We start from the raw sequence: 16,106 nt of genomic DNA, 5'->3' as shown, positions 1-16,106 counted from the left end.
ATATTCATTCTGACATGTATGTGTATACAATGTATCTAGGTCGCCCTGTGCTTACTGCTGTAGAAGCATTCCGATCAGGTATTAACAGCATCACCCTCCGATGTCAAACCAAGGGAGACCCCGCCCCTACCACCACCTGGCAGAATGGGACCACACCCTTGCCACACCCATCGGTGACCGGTCATTCAGTATCCCCTGATGGGTCATTGGTCATCACCGGTCAGAGTGTTGGGGTGGATGATGTGTATTCCTGTGTAGCTACCAACCAGTTTGGTTCTGTGACGGCGACACTTCAAGGTATGTACTAGAATTGTTTTCTAACATCCTCCTTCCCACCCCTGTTGCATCAAGTATTTACCATTCTTTCCATATGTCCTTAGGGGTCCTTGGTTATTTCCGATCAGAGTATATGATGTGTAACCCCTCTGGTTCTGTAATGGTAACACTTCAAGATATGCATAACATTTGTTTTGTGAATCTAACCCTCCCATTCTTCTTGCATCCTTTTATAGTGAACGGTCATTTATTATCACCCGATTGGTCATTCGTAATCTTAGGTCAATTTTTTTGGGGGAGGGGGGGGAGTTATTTGTACATTATTCCTGTGTAGCAGCCAACTTTTGATTCTGTATCGGCAACACTTCAAGGAATGTACTAGAATCCTTTTCTGACACTCTCCTGCCCCTCTTGCACCCAATGTTTTTATGCTCATTCATCTTTCTATGACCGTGCCATTCAAGGTGTGGCTGAGATTAAATTGTTTATCTCCTATTCTTCTTGCATATATTAGTTACCAGTCATTCATTATCCCCTGCACCTCATTGCATAAAAGTGCCTATTATGGTAACTTTGCCATCCAGGAATGATGAAATCCTTGGATTTTAATTGGCTGTTGGTAGTTACCATTGGAAGGGAAGGTTACCATGATACTAGTAACTTTTATGCAATGGGGTTCCGATTGATAATTGGTCATGTTTGGTTAAAGTGTGTGGATGGGTCATGCGTGTTCCTACGTATCTTCAAACCAACACTATGGTGTTGTGACAGTAGCACTGCCGGGTAGGTAGAGGATAATTTTAACACAAATAGAGTGTTTGATCATTGAAAATTCTGGAAGGAAAGTAAAACCCCCACTAAAAATATTCACTACAACACCAGAACATTTTATTCATTTTTACTTACAGTTCCCGGACAGGTAGCCACACCCACAATCTCTGACATCACATCAACCAGTCTGAATCTCAGCTGGGCCACGCCCACCCCCACCAGTGACCTGCCAATCACAGCCTACACTGTCCTATACCAGGCTGAGTCAAGTAATGAATATTCATTAGCTGGAGAGACTGGTGACCCTTTTTACACAGTAGAAGGTCTGCAGCCCTATACAGGGTATCGGTTCAGAGTGCAGGCAGTGAATGGACTAGGAGTGGGGTCGTTTAGTTCAGCTACCGGTCTTGTGTCTACAGCACAGGGAGGTAAGGTAGCTTGTAAAGCATCCAGTTGCATCTAAATTGAAAAAAAAAACCTTAACATTCTTTGTGATTTATTTCAAGGAAAAGGTGAATAAAATTGAATAACATTAAAGAGGTCTTGTTTAAAAAGAAATCATGAACTATGATGTGTGTTGTATTTAGGAATGTTTGTATGTATAAAAAAAAGCTTCCAAGAAAATATAGGCAATCAAAATTGTGTAGGCTCATTTAAATTCTCTGGTGGGTACAAAAATTATAACACATAGTACCGGTATAATAGAGTGAATGCAATTATGCCCCTATTATGCACATAATCCACAATTTAAAATCCCTCCCATTTTAAGCCCCTGTTACGAGGTTGTGGCTTTATATAGCTCACTTGCATGAATCTCCTTACTAATTGTTTAACTTTGACGTTACTTAGCCTAGTAGTATAGATGGCAATTGAGATTTAGAAGAAACCTCAATATCAACAATGATTCAATGTCTTATTAATCTTTTTAATATACTTTCTAAAATACCTTCTTGTTTCTATTAACTATTGCCCAATCTGTAGAGAGCAGTGTATTGATGCTTAATATGGTAAGGTGGGTTATGCTGTGAACAATTGTATACCCCCACCTCTCTCCTCTCTATCTTTCTCTCTCCTTTTTTTGGTCAATTCTCTGTTCCTACAAGTGCAGAGCAGATGATTTTTACAGCCATTTTATATGTCTTCTCACTACACACACTGCAGTTTATGTATTATCAGTCGCTGTTGAGGTGAAGTTTCTATTTCCCCCTGAAAAGTTATATGATTTCATCGAGTTACTGAGCATGGAGATGTGTAAAAACTTGAAATTACAATAAGAGACAATATAAAGAGGGCTTTATAGGATTCATATACATAAGTAAATCTGATTTTTTGGTTGTAGTTTATGCAGTGTTTTATCTGTAATTTTCTGTTAATATGGTTGTGTTAAATGAGTCTAGTGCAGTGTATTTCAGCTAGGAATGACAATGACCCATATATTTGTTTGCTTTTCAATGAATGTTTACAACCATGGGAAAACTACTAGTTTCTTCACAAGGCTGCTTCATTTTACTAAGTTGCATTGAACCTGATCATAATTTTGGGGGCTATTTTGCAACTTTGATACTGGGGCACTTATGAAGATTTTGTGGGCTAAATCACCATCAACCCCCTCTGTACGCTTGCTGTGCACAGCTAGAGAAATAACACATCTGTCTTTGCTTTCTATATCATATTCACATTCCCCTTTCTTTTTAGCTCCAAGCAGACCTCGAAGCATTGAAGTGACAGCGGTGGGAAACGTCATCACAGTAACATGGACAGCGCCATCTAGGCTCAATGGCAACACAGGTAATAAAAATAATTTTAGTTTTATTCATTCATCATCGTCAAAAGATATACATTGGGTCTTTGATAAAAGATTTTAAAAATCATTTTTGAAGTCAAAATGTGTGCAAGAGTCTTGTCTTTTAAGTTATCCTATCATTTATTTGGCTCTGACTTGTAGTTGACATGTTAGATGTGCAGAAAGCGCAGTTTAAGATTGAATGTTAGTGCATTCAATGGACATTCTCTGACAATGAAAATTATCAGTGGTTATGGTCAATGTTAATGACATCAAATGTTCTTGGAGTGTTGGTTCTGACAATCGTCTTTTAATCCGGGGGTACATTGGATCAAATCTTAACTATACTGTTAATTTCCTTCAGCAAAGAAGTCACCCATGTTGTACTGCACTCAACCCAGAGGTGTGACATAGAGATGTACATAAGCTTGTGCACAGTTTGAACATGATCTCTTCACGGTGTTGCTTTCGCTTCTGTACATAAGGAAATATCATTTAGTGACAGTGGGAATACGAGTCATGTATAAAGTCATGCTTAATTCACAAACAGCTTGATATAACGATCCCTGGTAGGTGTCCCGTATAAAGCTGTTTGTTAGCTGTTAAAGTTATGAATGACTTTATGCTTGACTAGAACTTGTTCTTAGTTGGTAAGTCAGTTACATAATAAGGTATATGATATTTAGGGCAAGGAAGGGTGTGGTAAAGGGGTAAATTCTTGCCGGAATATTCCTTACAACCCATGGTGTTTCATAGGGATTCTCGTAAATTATGCATCACTTTGTGCATGTGTGCCAAGTTGGCAGCTGGCATTAGGCTATAGGAAAAAAAAAAGTGACTACAGTAGCCGCTGCCTAAATGAAGGCATTTTTTTTCATACAAGAAAATGAAAGTATGTGTTATTTTTTTAAGTTGAATTTTCGAACAGATATCAGTGGCCCGTCTTACAAAATTCTCAATGGAAATCTAGTGTCATAATTTTTTTCTACAGGAAATTTGCACAATGTTCTTTGTAAAGAAAGAGAAGCACACTGAATTTTCAAGAAAACAATGAATGCATCATAATCGTAACTCTTTGTAAGACAGAGCCCTGAGATCCCAAATTTGAAGACTTAAAGCAGATTCATATGTGTGTCTCAAGCACTTTGCTGCATGGATGTGAGTGCTTTGTGAAGTGCATTGTCATCATTATGAATTCCGAATTCCCTCTTTCCATTGCAGATGATATCGTATATGAGGTTCTCGCCTACCCATTGGAGAACGAGTCAGATATCACCATGGTAACCGTATCCCACAATGCCAATGAGCTTGGTGCCCTCGTCGATAGCCTGGAGTACGTGACGGACTATGAGGTCAAAGTTCGTGCGGGAACAGTGCTTTAAGAGAGTGGAGTCCCTATGTAACTGCTCAGATTACAACTGGATACCAAGGTGTGTATAGTTAACCCATTCCCATCAAATACTGCACACTAAAACTCTGTTAATCACATGTACATTTAAGAGAAGAAAATGAGAAATGAAAATATACAGATACTTATACCTCTGAACCATTTTGAATTTAGAGGAAAGAATATTAATTTTTGACTTTTTTATCTTGTTTTGATAATGATTTTTTTTTAGTTTCCAAATAATATTACTAAAGAAGCCTATGGAAAATACTGTTCTTTCCTATTTCTTATAATTCATTTTTTATCCCTATTTTCCACTTACCTTGGTTGGGAGGTCTGCATAATACTACTAATAATAAATTATGGTATATTTACCCAGGGAAGCCACTTCAGTTCTGAAAAGTGTTGTCCCAGTAGACCCTGCTATTATTATTACCCTGGCTTTAGCTGAGCTGCCTAGGCACTCAAGAATTCCAAAGAATTTCTTCCTACCGGGTATGCATTCACCTCACCTGAGTTTAGTGTAGCACAATGTGGATAAATTTCTTGCTGAAGGAAATTACTCCATGGCTGTTTCAAAGTCAGTAAACTAATCCACTGGGCCACAATGCCCCACACTTTATCCATTTTTGAAGTTGCTATTGAAAATGCAAGTCGGGGTATATTTGAGTAAGCCTATTAATCATTCAAAATAGCAAAAGAAAAGATACCTCATTTTCCCAGAAACATGAAGTAGTTACATTAAAGTTTATTTCTTTATTTCCTAACAAAATTTTCTTGTCACCTATTATTTATCTGTATATTTGTTCATCCAGCTCCGACATCAGCCGTGGAAAACTTTAGTGCAAAAGCAAACAGCTCATCCTCAATATGGCTTGTGTGGCAGGTATGTACTGGATCTGGGTAGCATTTCACGAAACAGATCTTCACTGACAACTGTTATAAGCTACTGAAATCCTTGCATCCGATTGACAGAGCAAATTTCTGAGTGAAAATTACCAACAAGATGCTTCATGAATTACTTCCCTAATCTCTATTATTTGATCTATGATTTGATTACAATTTACCTCTTTTCATATCAAAATACAGAGCAAAGCGACTGATCATACAATTTAGTTTTCATATTATTGATTATATATTGTGGTCAGTGCAATCAATTATAAAATGTCATTCTATGCTGAATAGTGTGTTTTAGCAGTGTGTTATAGATTCCTGATGATTCTTTTGACACAAAATATTTTAGGATGTTGTCTTTCAGGGTTCCCAGACCATTTGGGAATTTTTTTTCCAGTCGGGGAATTTGATAAAAATTCCTCAAGGGAAAAGTAATAGAATTTTGATTGGTTTCAAAACAGTGCTGAAAAAGGCGCAAGCTTATGTACAGCAAATTCATTATGACAACATATTGAGGCAATTCTGAGAATTTCTTGGACAGCTTCAGCTACAGTTCAGGAAAACGGGTTTAAATGGTAATGAGTGGAAATAATTATGGAATTTTTAGAGTTCTTCAGGGAAAAATCAGGGACTCTATTTTATTGAAATTCAGGTAATCCTGTCTTCTCACTCTGTAGCATACTGTTGTAATATGCAGGGATACCCCGCTTCACAAAATTTCCCGATCAATTTCTGTTTCCAGCCGACCAACGATGAAACCTTTGAAGCGTACCTCATCTCCTTCCGTATCCTTAACTCATCTGATATGGCCCCAGACGTTGCCCTGACGGCCCGGGAAGCATCCTCCTATCTCATTGTTGGTCTACCTAGTGACACACCACATGGAGTACGCATGGCATATCAGAATGCAGGAGGGCTGAGCCCGTTCACACGGGAGGTTATTGTTACTACGCTATCAGGTGAGATAGTCTGGAGGAATTTGAAAGATCTATTTACGTTAAGACAATTATGGACAAACCCACGAGGGCTAAGGGTCACTTTTCCCTTTTGTTTAGCAAATATGTGTAAGAGCTAGAGAGAGAGAAAAAACAATGAAAAGAAAAGAAAGAAACCAAAAGAAACCTCATCATTTTCAAGAATATTCTGACTCTTACATCCTACATTTAGAAATCTTGTTAAAATGCTTCCCAGGGAGTGGAGAAAGTGCATACATTGTGTGCAGGCATGCCTGAATCCGATGACCAGTTGCAATGTAAAGCGCTGAGAAACAAAATATTTAGCTTTAATAATGTAAAAGTTACTACATGTATTATTAGTATCATTACATTTTCATCACTTTGATTTTATCTTATATATCTACTTGTTTAATATAACAGATGAAACTACCGCAGATCGACTCCAAGGTGGTGGTATAAACGGTGGTATCATAGCAGCTATTGTGTGTGGTATCTTAGCTGTACTTCTTATCCTAGCTTTACTCTCTTTTGGAATGTTATACTGGAAGAGAAAGAATGATGATTGGTCTGGACAAAGTCACTTCAATGTGGATTCACTCTGGATCAACAGACGGTCAGTATATATAATGATGTGTAGGGGAAGGCGGGGTAAGTTGAGCATAGGGGCAAGTTGAGCCACCAGCCCCAGGCCAATAATGAATGAGTCAGACATTGTGGTGGTGTCATGTATTGATGACCCATTACATAACCCTTTACCCAACCAAATTGTTTTCGACTTTGAAACAAAAAGTACTTTTTTAGATGGAAAAATACAAATTTTAGCCAAAAAAGTAAAAAAGGGTGTAAAATAGAGGAGTGCTTTTTACCCACACACGTCTTTAAATATAATAAAGAAATAAGAACAATATTGTTAGTCCAGGTATGGATCTTCATTCTTGTCATAGTCTTTAAAATGATGGATGCATAAGAAATGTGTGGATGTGAAAATATCGCATTAAGTTCGGAGTGGGGTACTTTGAGCCAGCGAACATGGGGCAAGTTGAGCCATGGTATTTCTTGTGGTAATAAGAATGAAAAATTAAAAAAAATGAAAAGCCATTGATATGCAGGCAGAAAGGTGTAAATTCACATGACAGTTCTTTTACTTCTAGAGGATGTTAGTATTTATAGAGAATTAGCAAGTGAAAAGACTTGAAATAAAAAATTGACATGCTGCTTCTTCCCGCATACATTTTGTACATAGCTTTTGTGGCTCATTTGACATCGTTTATTTCAAAGGTCACAATTAATTTCAGTGTGGGGGTAGCAAGTTATATATAGGTGAAAAATATTTCCCAAGAATCAAATTTAAAGGCAAGGTACTTTTTTCTACAATATTATTAGTCATATCAATTCTAACATGCAAAATGCAAAAAGTGTCACAACTTACCCCGCCTTCCCTACTGTACATCATGTTCAGTTGGGTAGTATTACTATCCCCCTATGAGTTTAAATTTATTAACAAAATGGTAATATTTTTTATATTTCACCTCTTTGAATATCTCTGTTGTTTTGCTTTCATGATTAGATAGAATAATTCATTTACATGATTCTTAAAAAAAAATTGCAATTAGATAATTGTATTGACACTTCACAACCTGGGATTGAATTGGAAGAGGGAATTATAAATCAAGACTTCCTCATCTGAAAAAAGACTTCTAAGATTTTTTTTTTTTTGGGGGGGGGGGGGGGGTGTTATAAAAATAAGACTTGTAGAAATGAAATGTTTAGAAGATTTCTAGTCTAGGCTTATTATTTCTAGCATATACGACTTGAGCATGAAAATTGTTCTATCGTGTGTAAAAGTGTCAAACTTTAATGATGTGGCAGAAAAATAACAGTCCACATTTCTTTATTACTGTTATGTGCACATTAAATGTATCATAATGGGGGTGTTTCTCATAGCTGTATACTGTAAGTCAGTTTATGCCTGACTTTGCCAACATCTAGAATAAGTAGGACCAAATTTGGAGCTCAAACTTTTCCTGGGCCCCGTCTTACAAAGAGTTTGCGATTGATCCAATAAGTCGAAACTATGGAAAGCCAACAACGTCAACATCTATTATGCATGTTTGTTCAAATTATTTTCTACCTATGATATTCATGCATTCATTATTTTCTTGAAAATTTGCTGTGCTTCTCTTTGTTTACAAAGGACATTGTAAATTTCCTGTAGAAAAAATTATGACACTGATGGATTCCATAGAGTTATGATCAATTGGATCAATCGTAACTCTTTGTAAGACGGGGCCCTAGAGTTGTAGCAAATTATGACTTATATATGAAATATTGAAACAACGGTTTGGCAAAATAGACTTGAAATGATCTCCAACATGCTTGTATATAACCTTAATAGGTGATGTGATTATAATGGCTTAGAAACGGTTTTGGCTTGTTGTATTTTAATCTTTTGTTAAGTCAAGCATAACTCTGGAAACAGGTTTTATGAAATACTCCCTGGTTACACTCAATCTCTTTCTCACAGATTACACCTTCTACTGTGTGGATGACTCTGTTCTATATTCTGGTATACTGGGCACTTCTGTAATCTATCTTATTAATCTCTGCTGAAGCAACAGAACTGCCTTGATGAAAAATGTTCAGGATAAAGGGAAACCAAAACCAATTCTGCCTTAAAACAGCTTGCAGTGTCCCAAACTTTTCAATCAGTTGCAAATTTCTGTTGCAGTTTTACAATTGTAAGGATAGTTTTAGCTGTAGCAAATCAGTTTACACTCCTTGTAGGAAAAATATTTGAGCAATCAATTGCAAATGAGCAATTAAGTGCAAGACCTACATATACGATTGATTTTGTCTCCTCCCCCCCCAAAAAAGAAAAAAATAAAGATGAATAATAAAAAAAAAAGAAAGAAAAAAAAAAAACTGCAATTGATAGCTAGTTTCTTGTGACCCCCAAGTAGTGGCTTGTGTTAGGCCATCATGATTTCACTTCAACTAATACATGTCCCTCAAAATTAAGTTTGGAGATGTGTTGTTGCTCCAGTAAGAGTATCTTTATAACTGTTTCCTCTTTTGATTTTTTATGTTGTGTGAATTCCATTTCTTTGTATTCTTTGTCATTTTAAAATACCTCTTCTACTTTTATTTCCATCCTTTGTTTTAATTTGCTTGTTGCATGAATCCCTTCTTATTCTTATGGCTTTTACCTCTTCAACCTTAAAATGCATGCATGCAAAATACACTCCATTTATAAATACTTGTATATAAAAAATGTGTTAATAATGCCATTATGTGTTTCCTGTGTATTTCCTGCTTTCATTTGGATCTATTATTTTTATTTTCATTTTTTCTTGCTTCCATTTTAAAATTTTACTCTCATGCATTTAATCTAAAAAAAATAATAAAACAAAACTACATATATCACTATGCTTTTTAACATTTCCAATGTTCTTGTATAAATGGGGGAAAAAAATGTTTTTCAACCTTTCCTCACCTTGTGTATATTGTTCACACTTCTTTTAATTCTTTCTGCATATTCCCACATTTATCTGTTTTGCCATTGCTTACATGCCCATTATTCTGTCGTTAAATCCCATTGAAATACCATGCTGAAAATGTTTTAATGTGAATAAATGACTATTTTTTATATACCTTCCCCTGGTATGCATGTATATATTGACCCTTGAAACTTATGCTCCCTTGCTCTGTTGAAAAATGACCCTTGAACTATGACCTCTTGATCTATTTATGATTGAATGTTGAACTGTATGGCCCCTCCCCCATTTATAAATGGCAATTGCACCATCCGACCCCTTGCCACATTCATTAATGATATTTGATCCATGTGACCCTCGTCCTCTTGCCCCACATGACCTATTAAATCATACAATCCCTTTTACCCCATTCATGAATGAACTTTGACCCTTGCGACCTTTGCCCTCCTGCATGACATGACCCTTGAACTAATATCAGATTTTCCTACGGTGATTCCATTTCCGTTGCCACCACTGTGGACGACAGCGGCGGCTCACAGAAAGGTGTCTACGACCTCTCCATGGTCAACGAGAACTTCTCACCGGACGAGACTGGTATGTCGTCCGACTCTGCATACGATCTGGGCGGGGCTGGAGGAGGGAGGAGAGGAGATTCTTTAGAGGTGTCACCAAGATCAGAAGCATCAGAAGGAGATGAGAAGGGAAAGAAGAAGAAAAGGAGATGGAAGGGCTTCCCTGATGTCATTTACAAAAAGTAAGTTTTGATTATCATGTCATAAATTTTGTGCTTACTATTTTCTTCATGATTTGTGTACTGGTAATTTGTGTTTAAGTGTGAGGATTAGTGATGAGAAGATGCTTGTGGGATTCTTGCAGGAAATACTCAGTTCTGAGCCTTAATAAAGCTTAGAGACTGAGAGTGTGAAAGAGAGAGAGGGAGATTAAAGTAGTTGGGGAGTATTAGAGAAAAGGAGAGAGAATGGGATTGAAGAAAGAAAAGAGAAATTACCAGCTGCACTAACAATTTAGCTGTTGCAACATCACTCTGTAACAATCTGCTGAATAAATTAATTTCTTAATTCAGCATTCCTGAATAATTCATAAGGAATGTGTCTTCTTTTCTTTGTCAATTAGCCCTGATAATCCTGGTGTAGTGTTGGTCAGTCAGGCAGTGATAGGAGATGTATCACCACCCCCAGTACAAGTCAACAAAGAAGAAGTCCTTTCAGAAGGTAACATACTCTGTATGGAATTTTTTCTTCTGTGTTTTTTATGGCATCCATGTCTGTTTTTTTTCTAATAGTTCAATGAATGAGTGTTATCTTCGTATTTCACTCTGTCTTCATACAGAACATGTACAGTACATCTTATTCAGATGTTCTATCTCCTTCCTCCACTTTCTGCTCCTTGCTCTCGTTTCTCTTCTTCTCTTTCTCCTTCTCTTCCCCTTCCCCTTTACCCTCTTATTCTTCATCCTCTACTTCTCTTTCTTCCTCTTCCAACTCTTCATCCCTTTCTTTTCTTTCTCCATCTATTTCACCTTCTCCTTATTCCCTTTCTCTATAGTTATATGTTAAAAAATATCATTTGTATATATATATATATTTATTCAGATGAGGCTGAGCAAAGCGAGCCAAGACCCTTAAGTTTGGCAGAAGACTCCCTTCCACTCAGCTTCGACTCTACATTCGATAGGTCAGTCGGAATTGAGGAAAACATTTATGTTGAGGTTGGAGAAGCCGCCACCGAGAGTCCTCCTCCTCTCAACACAAATCCCCATGGCAACGAAGGAGACTCCAGAGGCTTGTCGCCCGAGTTCCCGGTCTTCCCGAACGCTGATGACAGCGTCAAGCTCTCGGACGATCTCCACGTCGACCGCAAGCTGATGAGGAAGATGGAGAGGAAAGCAGAGAGAGAGCAGGAGAAGAAAGCGAGGAAGAAGGAGAGAGAGAAGGAGAGGAGGAAACAGAAGGAGACGGAGAGAGAAGAAAAGGAGAGGGATAAGATGTTTGGTGGAGGAAGGAGGATGTCCGGTGGGATCGGGAAGATTTTCAAGAAAAAGAAATCGGATGAGATTCCGTACCCCGAGACGAACTTTGGTATAACCACGGAGAGACAAGTCGAAAATGCTGGAATGTTTTAAAGATTACACTAAACTTTGAATACCTTTATCATGCACACTGTATGTGTAGTCCAGTCCAGGTCTGGTTTGACTTGTTATGAAGTACTAGAGACACCACAATTGTATTATCATGGGATACTACTTTTAGTATTGCATATGAGTATTCATTTTAAACTTTATATACACAAGTTGTATTACATATCATCTCAAATATTCACTGCATTATATGCATATCTCGGTTACTTATATCCGTTTATTATTTTCATGCATTCCTTTGTACTTGTAGTTTGGTGAATATATACCAGGTTTACACTAAATTGGCATTTGGTTCAGAACCAAAAACCGATGCAGGAATCGGCTTTTGGTTTGCGTTTACATGTTGTTACAGCTTACGGTTCAGAACCGCGAGCCGATGCAAAAACATGAAATGATACGCACACCAACAATATACGTCATAATAAAGACAACGCTGGATCAGTGTGCTTACAATTACATCACAATGGTAAAGTAAATGAAATGCGCACAAATTGCCGATGCAGAATCGGCTTTCTGTTTACACGTAGTAAAAAAGCCAATTCTGCATCGGCTCGCGGTTCAGAACCTACTACTTTGGTGGTGCAAATTGCCGGTACTTAACCGCGAGCTGATGCAAGTTGTTCGCGTTTACACGCTATGCAAAATCCGATGCTGCATCGGCTCGCGGTTCAGAATCGCGAGCCGATTAAGTGTAAACACGGTAATATTGTGTGATTGTTAGTTGCCGTCCATGTAAAGCCTTTTTTGAGATTAAACTTTACTATGCAGATTCATCTTGCCTATTGATGGATGTCTCTTTTTTATGTACCTTGATCCTGTCAAAAATCTTATGCGCCCTGTCTGTGAATGTTTTTTTCTCTCTCTCTTACTTAAAACGCTTATGCCCACATTTGGAGGTTGCCAATAGTATGATACTAGTAATCTGTGAGCTTGTCTGCCTGTCAGTCTTATTTCATTTTCGCAAAAGCTTAAAATTCATCTAGCAGATCAATTTTGAACTTGGCCCAAGTATAAATATATGAGTGATGATGATCCGATTAGATTTTATGGCCTGTATTCTGAAGTCAGGTTTAATTTAAACTCTGGTTTTAAGTTGTGGTTTAACTATGAAAGGCCAGTTGTTACATAAATCTCTTACAGTAGAGGTTCAATGTATCAGGTTTATTTGAGTCTAAAACATTATTTACCGCCTGGGAAGGATAAGTATGACAGTTGTCTCCACCCTTAAATAATTAGTGAATAGCACAGTTAACATGAGAAGCATTCAGTATAAACAAGACTTGCAACGTTTGGCTTCCATGATTTTTTAGCACAGAGTCAAGTTTTTACTTCAAAATATGGGCCTACATGTATGTATATTTATTGCTGGATGAACATTGTGATGCATACTTTTGCGAAGCATCAATGCCATAAACATAAATATCAGACAAATTAAAGATTCAAGAACATTCAAGATGCCTTTGAAATGGCACAATTAAGTAAACCAATTGGGAATTGAACCATGGGTCACTGAATTATAAGACCGAAATTCTACCAACCAACCTATCATGCCTTCTTGTGTGTTTCCTGAGGCTAAACTATGAAATTTGCATTTCCCCCATTTTATCTGGCAATAATTTGCGACCTTGAACCTTGAAGGAGTACTCTCCTAAAGAGCGTTCATGCTGTCCTGTAGAAATGATGACCTTCCTAGATGATGCTTTAATTAGGATTTTGTTTTATAAAGTTTTCATTGACAGTGTACATGTAACCTCTAAAGTGTGAAATGTGTAAGTGGATCCGATGGTATCAATTCTAGATTAGGTACGATGAAATTGTCACTATTTAAAACAAGGAAAGGGATGAAGAGAAGAAAACCTTGATATTATGAATCACCTTGAATTTCTACCTGTAATGTATTTCAATATCTTATTCTTTCATTTCTGCCTTTTGTACACTGAGTATAAATCGTTGCACAAAGGCCGTTTGCGTCGCCTTCCTGTACAAAGGCCGTTAGCGCGCACTGCTCATCGCCTTCTCGCAAAAGGGCTATTATATCGTGCAGTGAACATTGCATCCTAACAGCCTTTGTGCGGGAAGGCGATGCGCAGTCCGCGCTAACGGCCCTTTCGCGGGAAGGCGACGCGCAGTGCGCCTCCTAACAGCCTTTGTGCTGGAAGGTGATGAAATGTTGTATATCGACAAAATTAAAATGCCAAGTGTTTGATTAAGTAAGATCAAGGCGGGTAATTGTTTTTCAGCCAGTCAAAATACTCAGTAATGTATTACGTTTCTTGATAACTGAATGGAATACAAGCCTTGTGGTATATCTGTTTATCATCATATTGAACAATGTAGGTTTGTTGTGATTTTTTTATTATCTTCTGGCTGGCTATGTGTGGGTGCGTCTTGGTCTAGTTGATCGGTTCTGACTCTCGCCTTTCAGAGAGAGGGTTGTTGGTTCGAATCCTAGCCATAGCGTGTTTTCCTTCAGCAAGAAATTTATCCACTCTGTGCTGCACTCGACCCAGGTTAGGTAAATGGATACCGGCAGGAAGAAATTCCTTAAAATGCTGCATGCACCAGAATTGGTAGAGTAGCTAAGCCGGGGTAATATAGGAGTGCCTTGAGTACCTAGCAAGGTGGATACGTGCGCTATACAAATCCTATATTATTATTTATTTATTTTATCATTTTGATGTGGTTTGTCTAGAACTCGGCTGATTTCTTTCAGCTTGTTGTCAAATTGGCCAAAATTTGAAGTTGGATGTGGCTCCAATTATAGTGTCGCATATTATTTGTCTTGTTTTTTTTATTATTCATGCATGGGGTTTGAATGTGTATAGTGTAGATTTATATCATATATTGGCTGATACATGTAAACCACCTTGATGTTATATATGTAGTGTATTTCCTATAAAGCAAATGTGTGTGTGTGTGTATTTTATATTCTCTATCGTCTATGCAAGAAGGGATTGTTATTTGCTATTGATTATTTTGTCTCTGTGACATCATGCTCTTAAAAGACATCCTATGAGTTGTATATGACTGGCTAGGACCACATCCAATCGTGCCAGCACTGCAACATTTGTGTACAAACACAGTTGGAGGCACAAGATCGTGTAATTACATGTTTTTTCAACTGAGTTTGAAACATAATGTTTATTAATCCAGCACAAAATTGTCCTTTCAAAAGCTGCTTGGACATGATTATTTTTCATGATTAATTATGAAGTAAATAAGAGGAGGGGGGGGGGGGGGCGACGTTTTCCAGGAAACTTTAGACAAAAAAGTGGTTCTGAAAATGGTAATGACCCTATTTCGCTTCTCAGAAAATGATAGACTTGAAAGTGCCTCAAATTTTTGCCGTAATGGGATTGGCGTATATGAACTCTACTTAGATATCATTGAAATCTTTGCACCACAAGGTTTTAGCTCTTCACAATACCTTTAAATCATTATTCACTTTTTTATGTACATGTAGCTCCCATGATCTGTGCTTTGTATTTTCTACACTATTGAGTCCTTAATACATCATGGTTCCCACAGAAATTGAAAACAGAATTCCATGACTTTTCCATGACTACATTGTTGCTTTCCACGACTACATTGTTGCTTTCCATGACTTCCCTTGACGTCCCGGGAGTTGTGTAGAAGTTGGGATGTCACAAAACTGGGAAAAATGGAAATCATGAACACCAATTATAATAGAGTATGATCACGGAGTATGAGAGTTGCAAGACACAACAAACTGGAAAGCTGCCATAGCCAAGAGGCAATCCCATGACTTTCCATGACAAGTTCTTTCAAGGATTTTACATGACTGTGGGAACCCTATTACAGGTTACAGTATATCTTTTAAAGGGGAGTTCACCCTGACAAAAATTTTATTGTAAAAATAGCAGAAAAAATAATATAAAAAATATTGCCGAAGGTTTGAGAAAAAATCATCAAATAATTAAAAAGTTATTAGAATTTCAATCATTTGATTTGTGACGTCATATGCGAGCAGCATTCCTACATAGCGAATGGTAAAAAATCAATGAAATGTCATTTTCTCAGAAAATTGAAAATGGTTTTTAATGTACCTTTTGTATATCAATAGACAAATCATTTCACACCCGATCATGAATAGAAACAAAATTAAGTCATCAGCAACCATATAAAATTTGAAATTCATGCATTTTATATTACATAACACATGGGGCAGCTGCTCGTTTATGACGTCACAAATCCAAAACTTTGAACTCTAATAACTTTCTTATTCTTTAACGGATTTTCCTCAAACCTTCACCAATATTTTTTACTATTTTTTCTGCTATTTTTACAACAAAGTTTTCTTCAGGGTGAACTTCCCCTTTAAGAAAAAAATGTTTGATCTGTAAGTTAAAGGAGGGGGGGGGGGGTC

General features: G+C 37.3%; 1 protein-coding gene across 1 annotated transcript in view; it reads left to right on the top strand.

Annotated features, from left to right (window-relative positions):
- The window catches only part of LOC121420426 (neural cell adhesion molecule L1-like), a 36,221-nt gene extending 24,102 nt beyond the window's left edge, over positions 1-12,119 (top strand). Inside the window, 11 exon segments of the mRNA XM_041615051.1 lie at positions 40-297; positions 1,185-1,475; positions 2,743-2,835; positions 4,052-4,192; positions 4,195-4,260; positions 5,033-5,103; positions 5,854-6,070; positions 6,488-6,680; positions 10,088-10,315; positions 10,696-10,793; positions 11,175-12,119. Of these exon segments, the coding sequence (XP_041470985.1) occupies positions 40-297; positions 1,185-1,475; positions 2,743-2,835; positions 4,052-4,192; positions 4,195-4,260; positions 5,033-5,103; positions 5,854-6,070; positions 6,488-6,680; positions 10,088-10,315; positions 10,696-10,793; positions 11,175-11,704 (2,186 nt within the window). The 3' untranslated portion in view covers positions 11,705-12,119.
- Positions 12,120-16,106: the final 3,987 nt, after the last annotated feature.

This window comes from Lytechinus variegatus, chromosome 8 (assembly GCF_018143015.1).
Source record: "Lytechinus variegatus isolate NC3 chromosome 8, Lvar_3.0, whole genome shotgun sequence".
NCBI lineage: Eukaryota > Metazoa > Echinodermata > Echinoidea > Temnopleuroida > Toxopneustidae > Lytechinus > Lytechinus variegatus.
The sequence above is the reverse complement of the archived record's forward strand: the minus strand, read 5'-3'. Positions and strand labels throughout refer to the sequence as shown.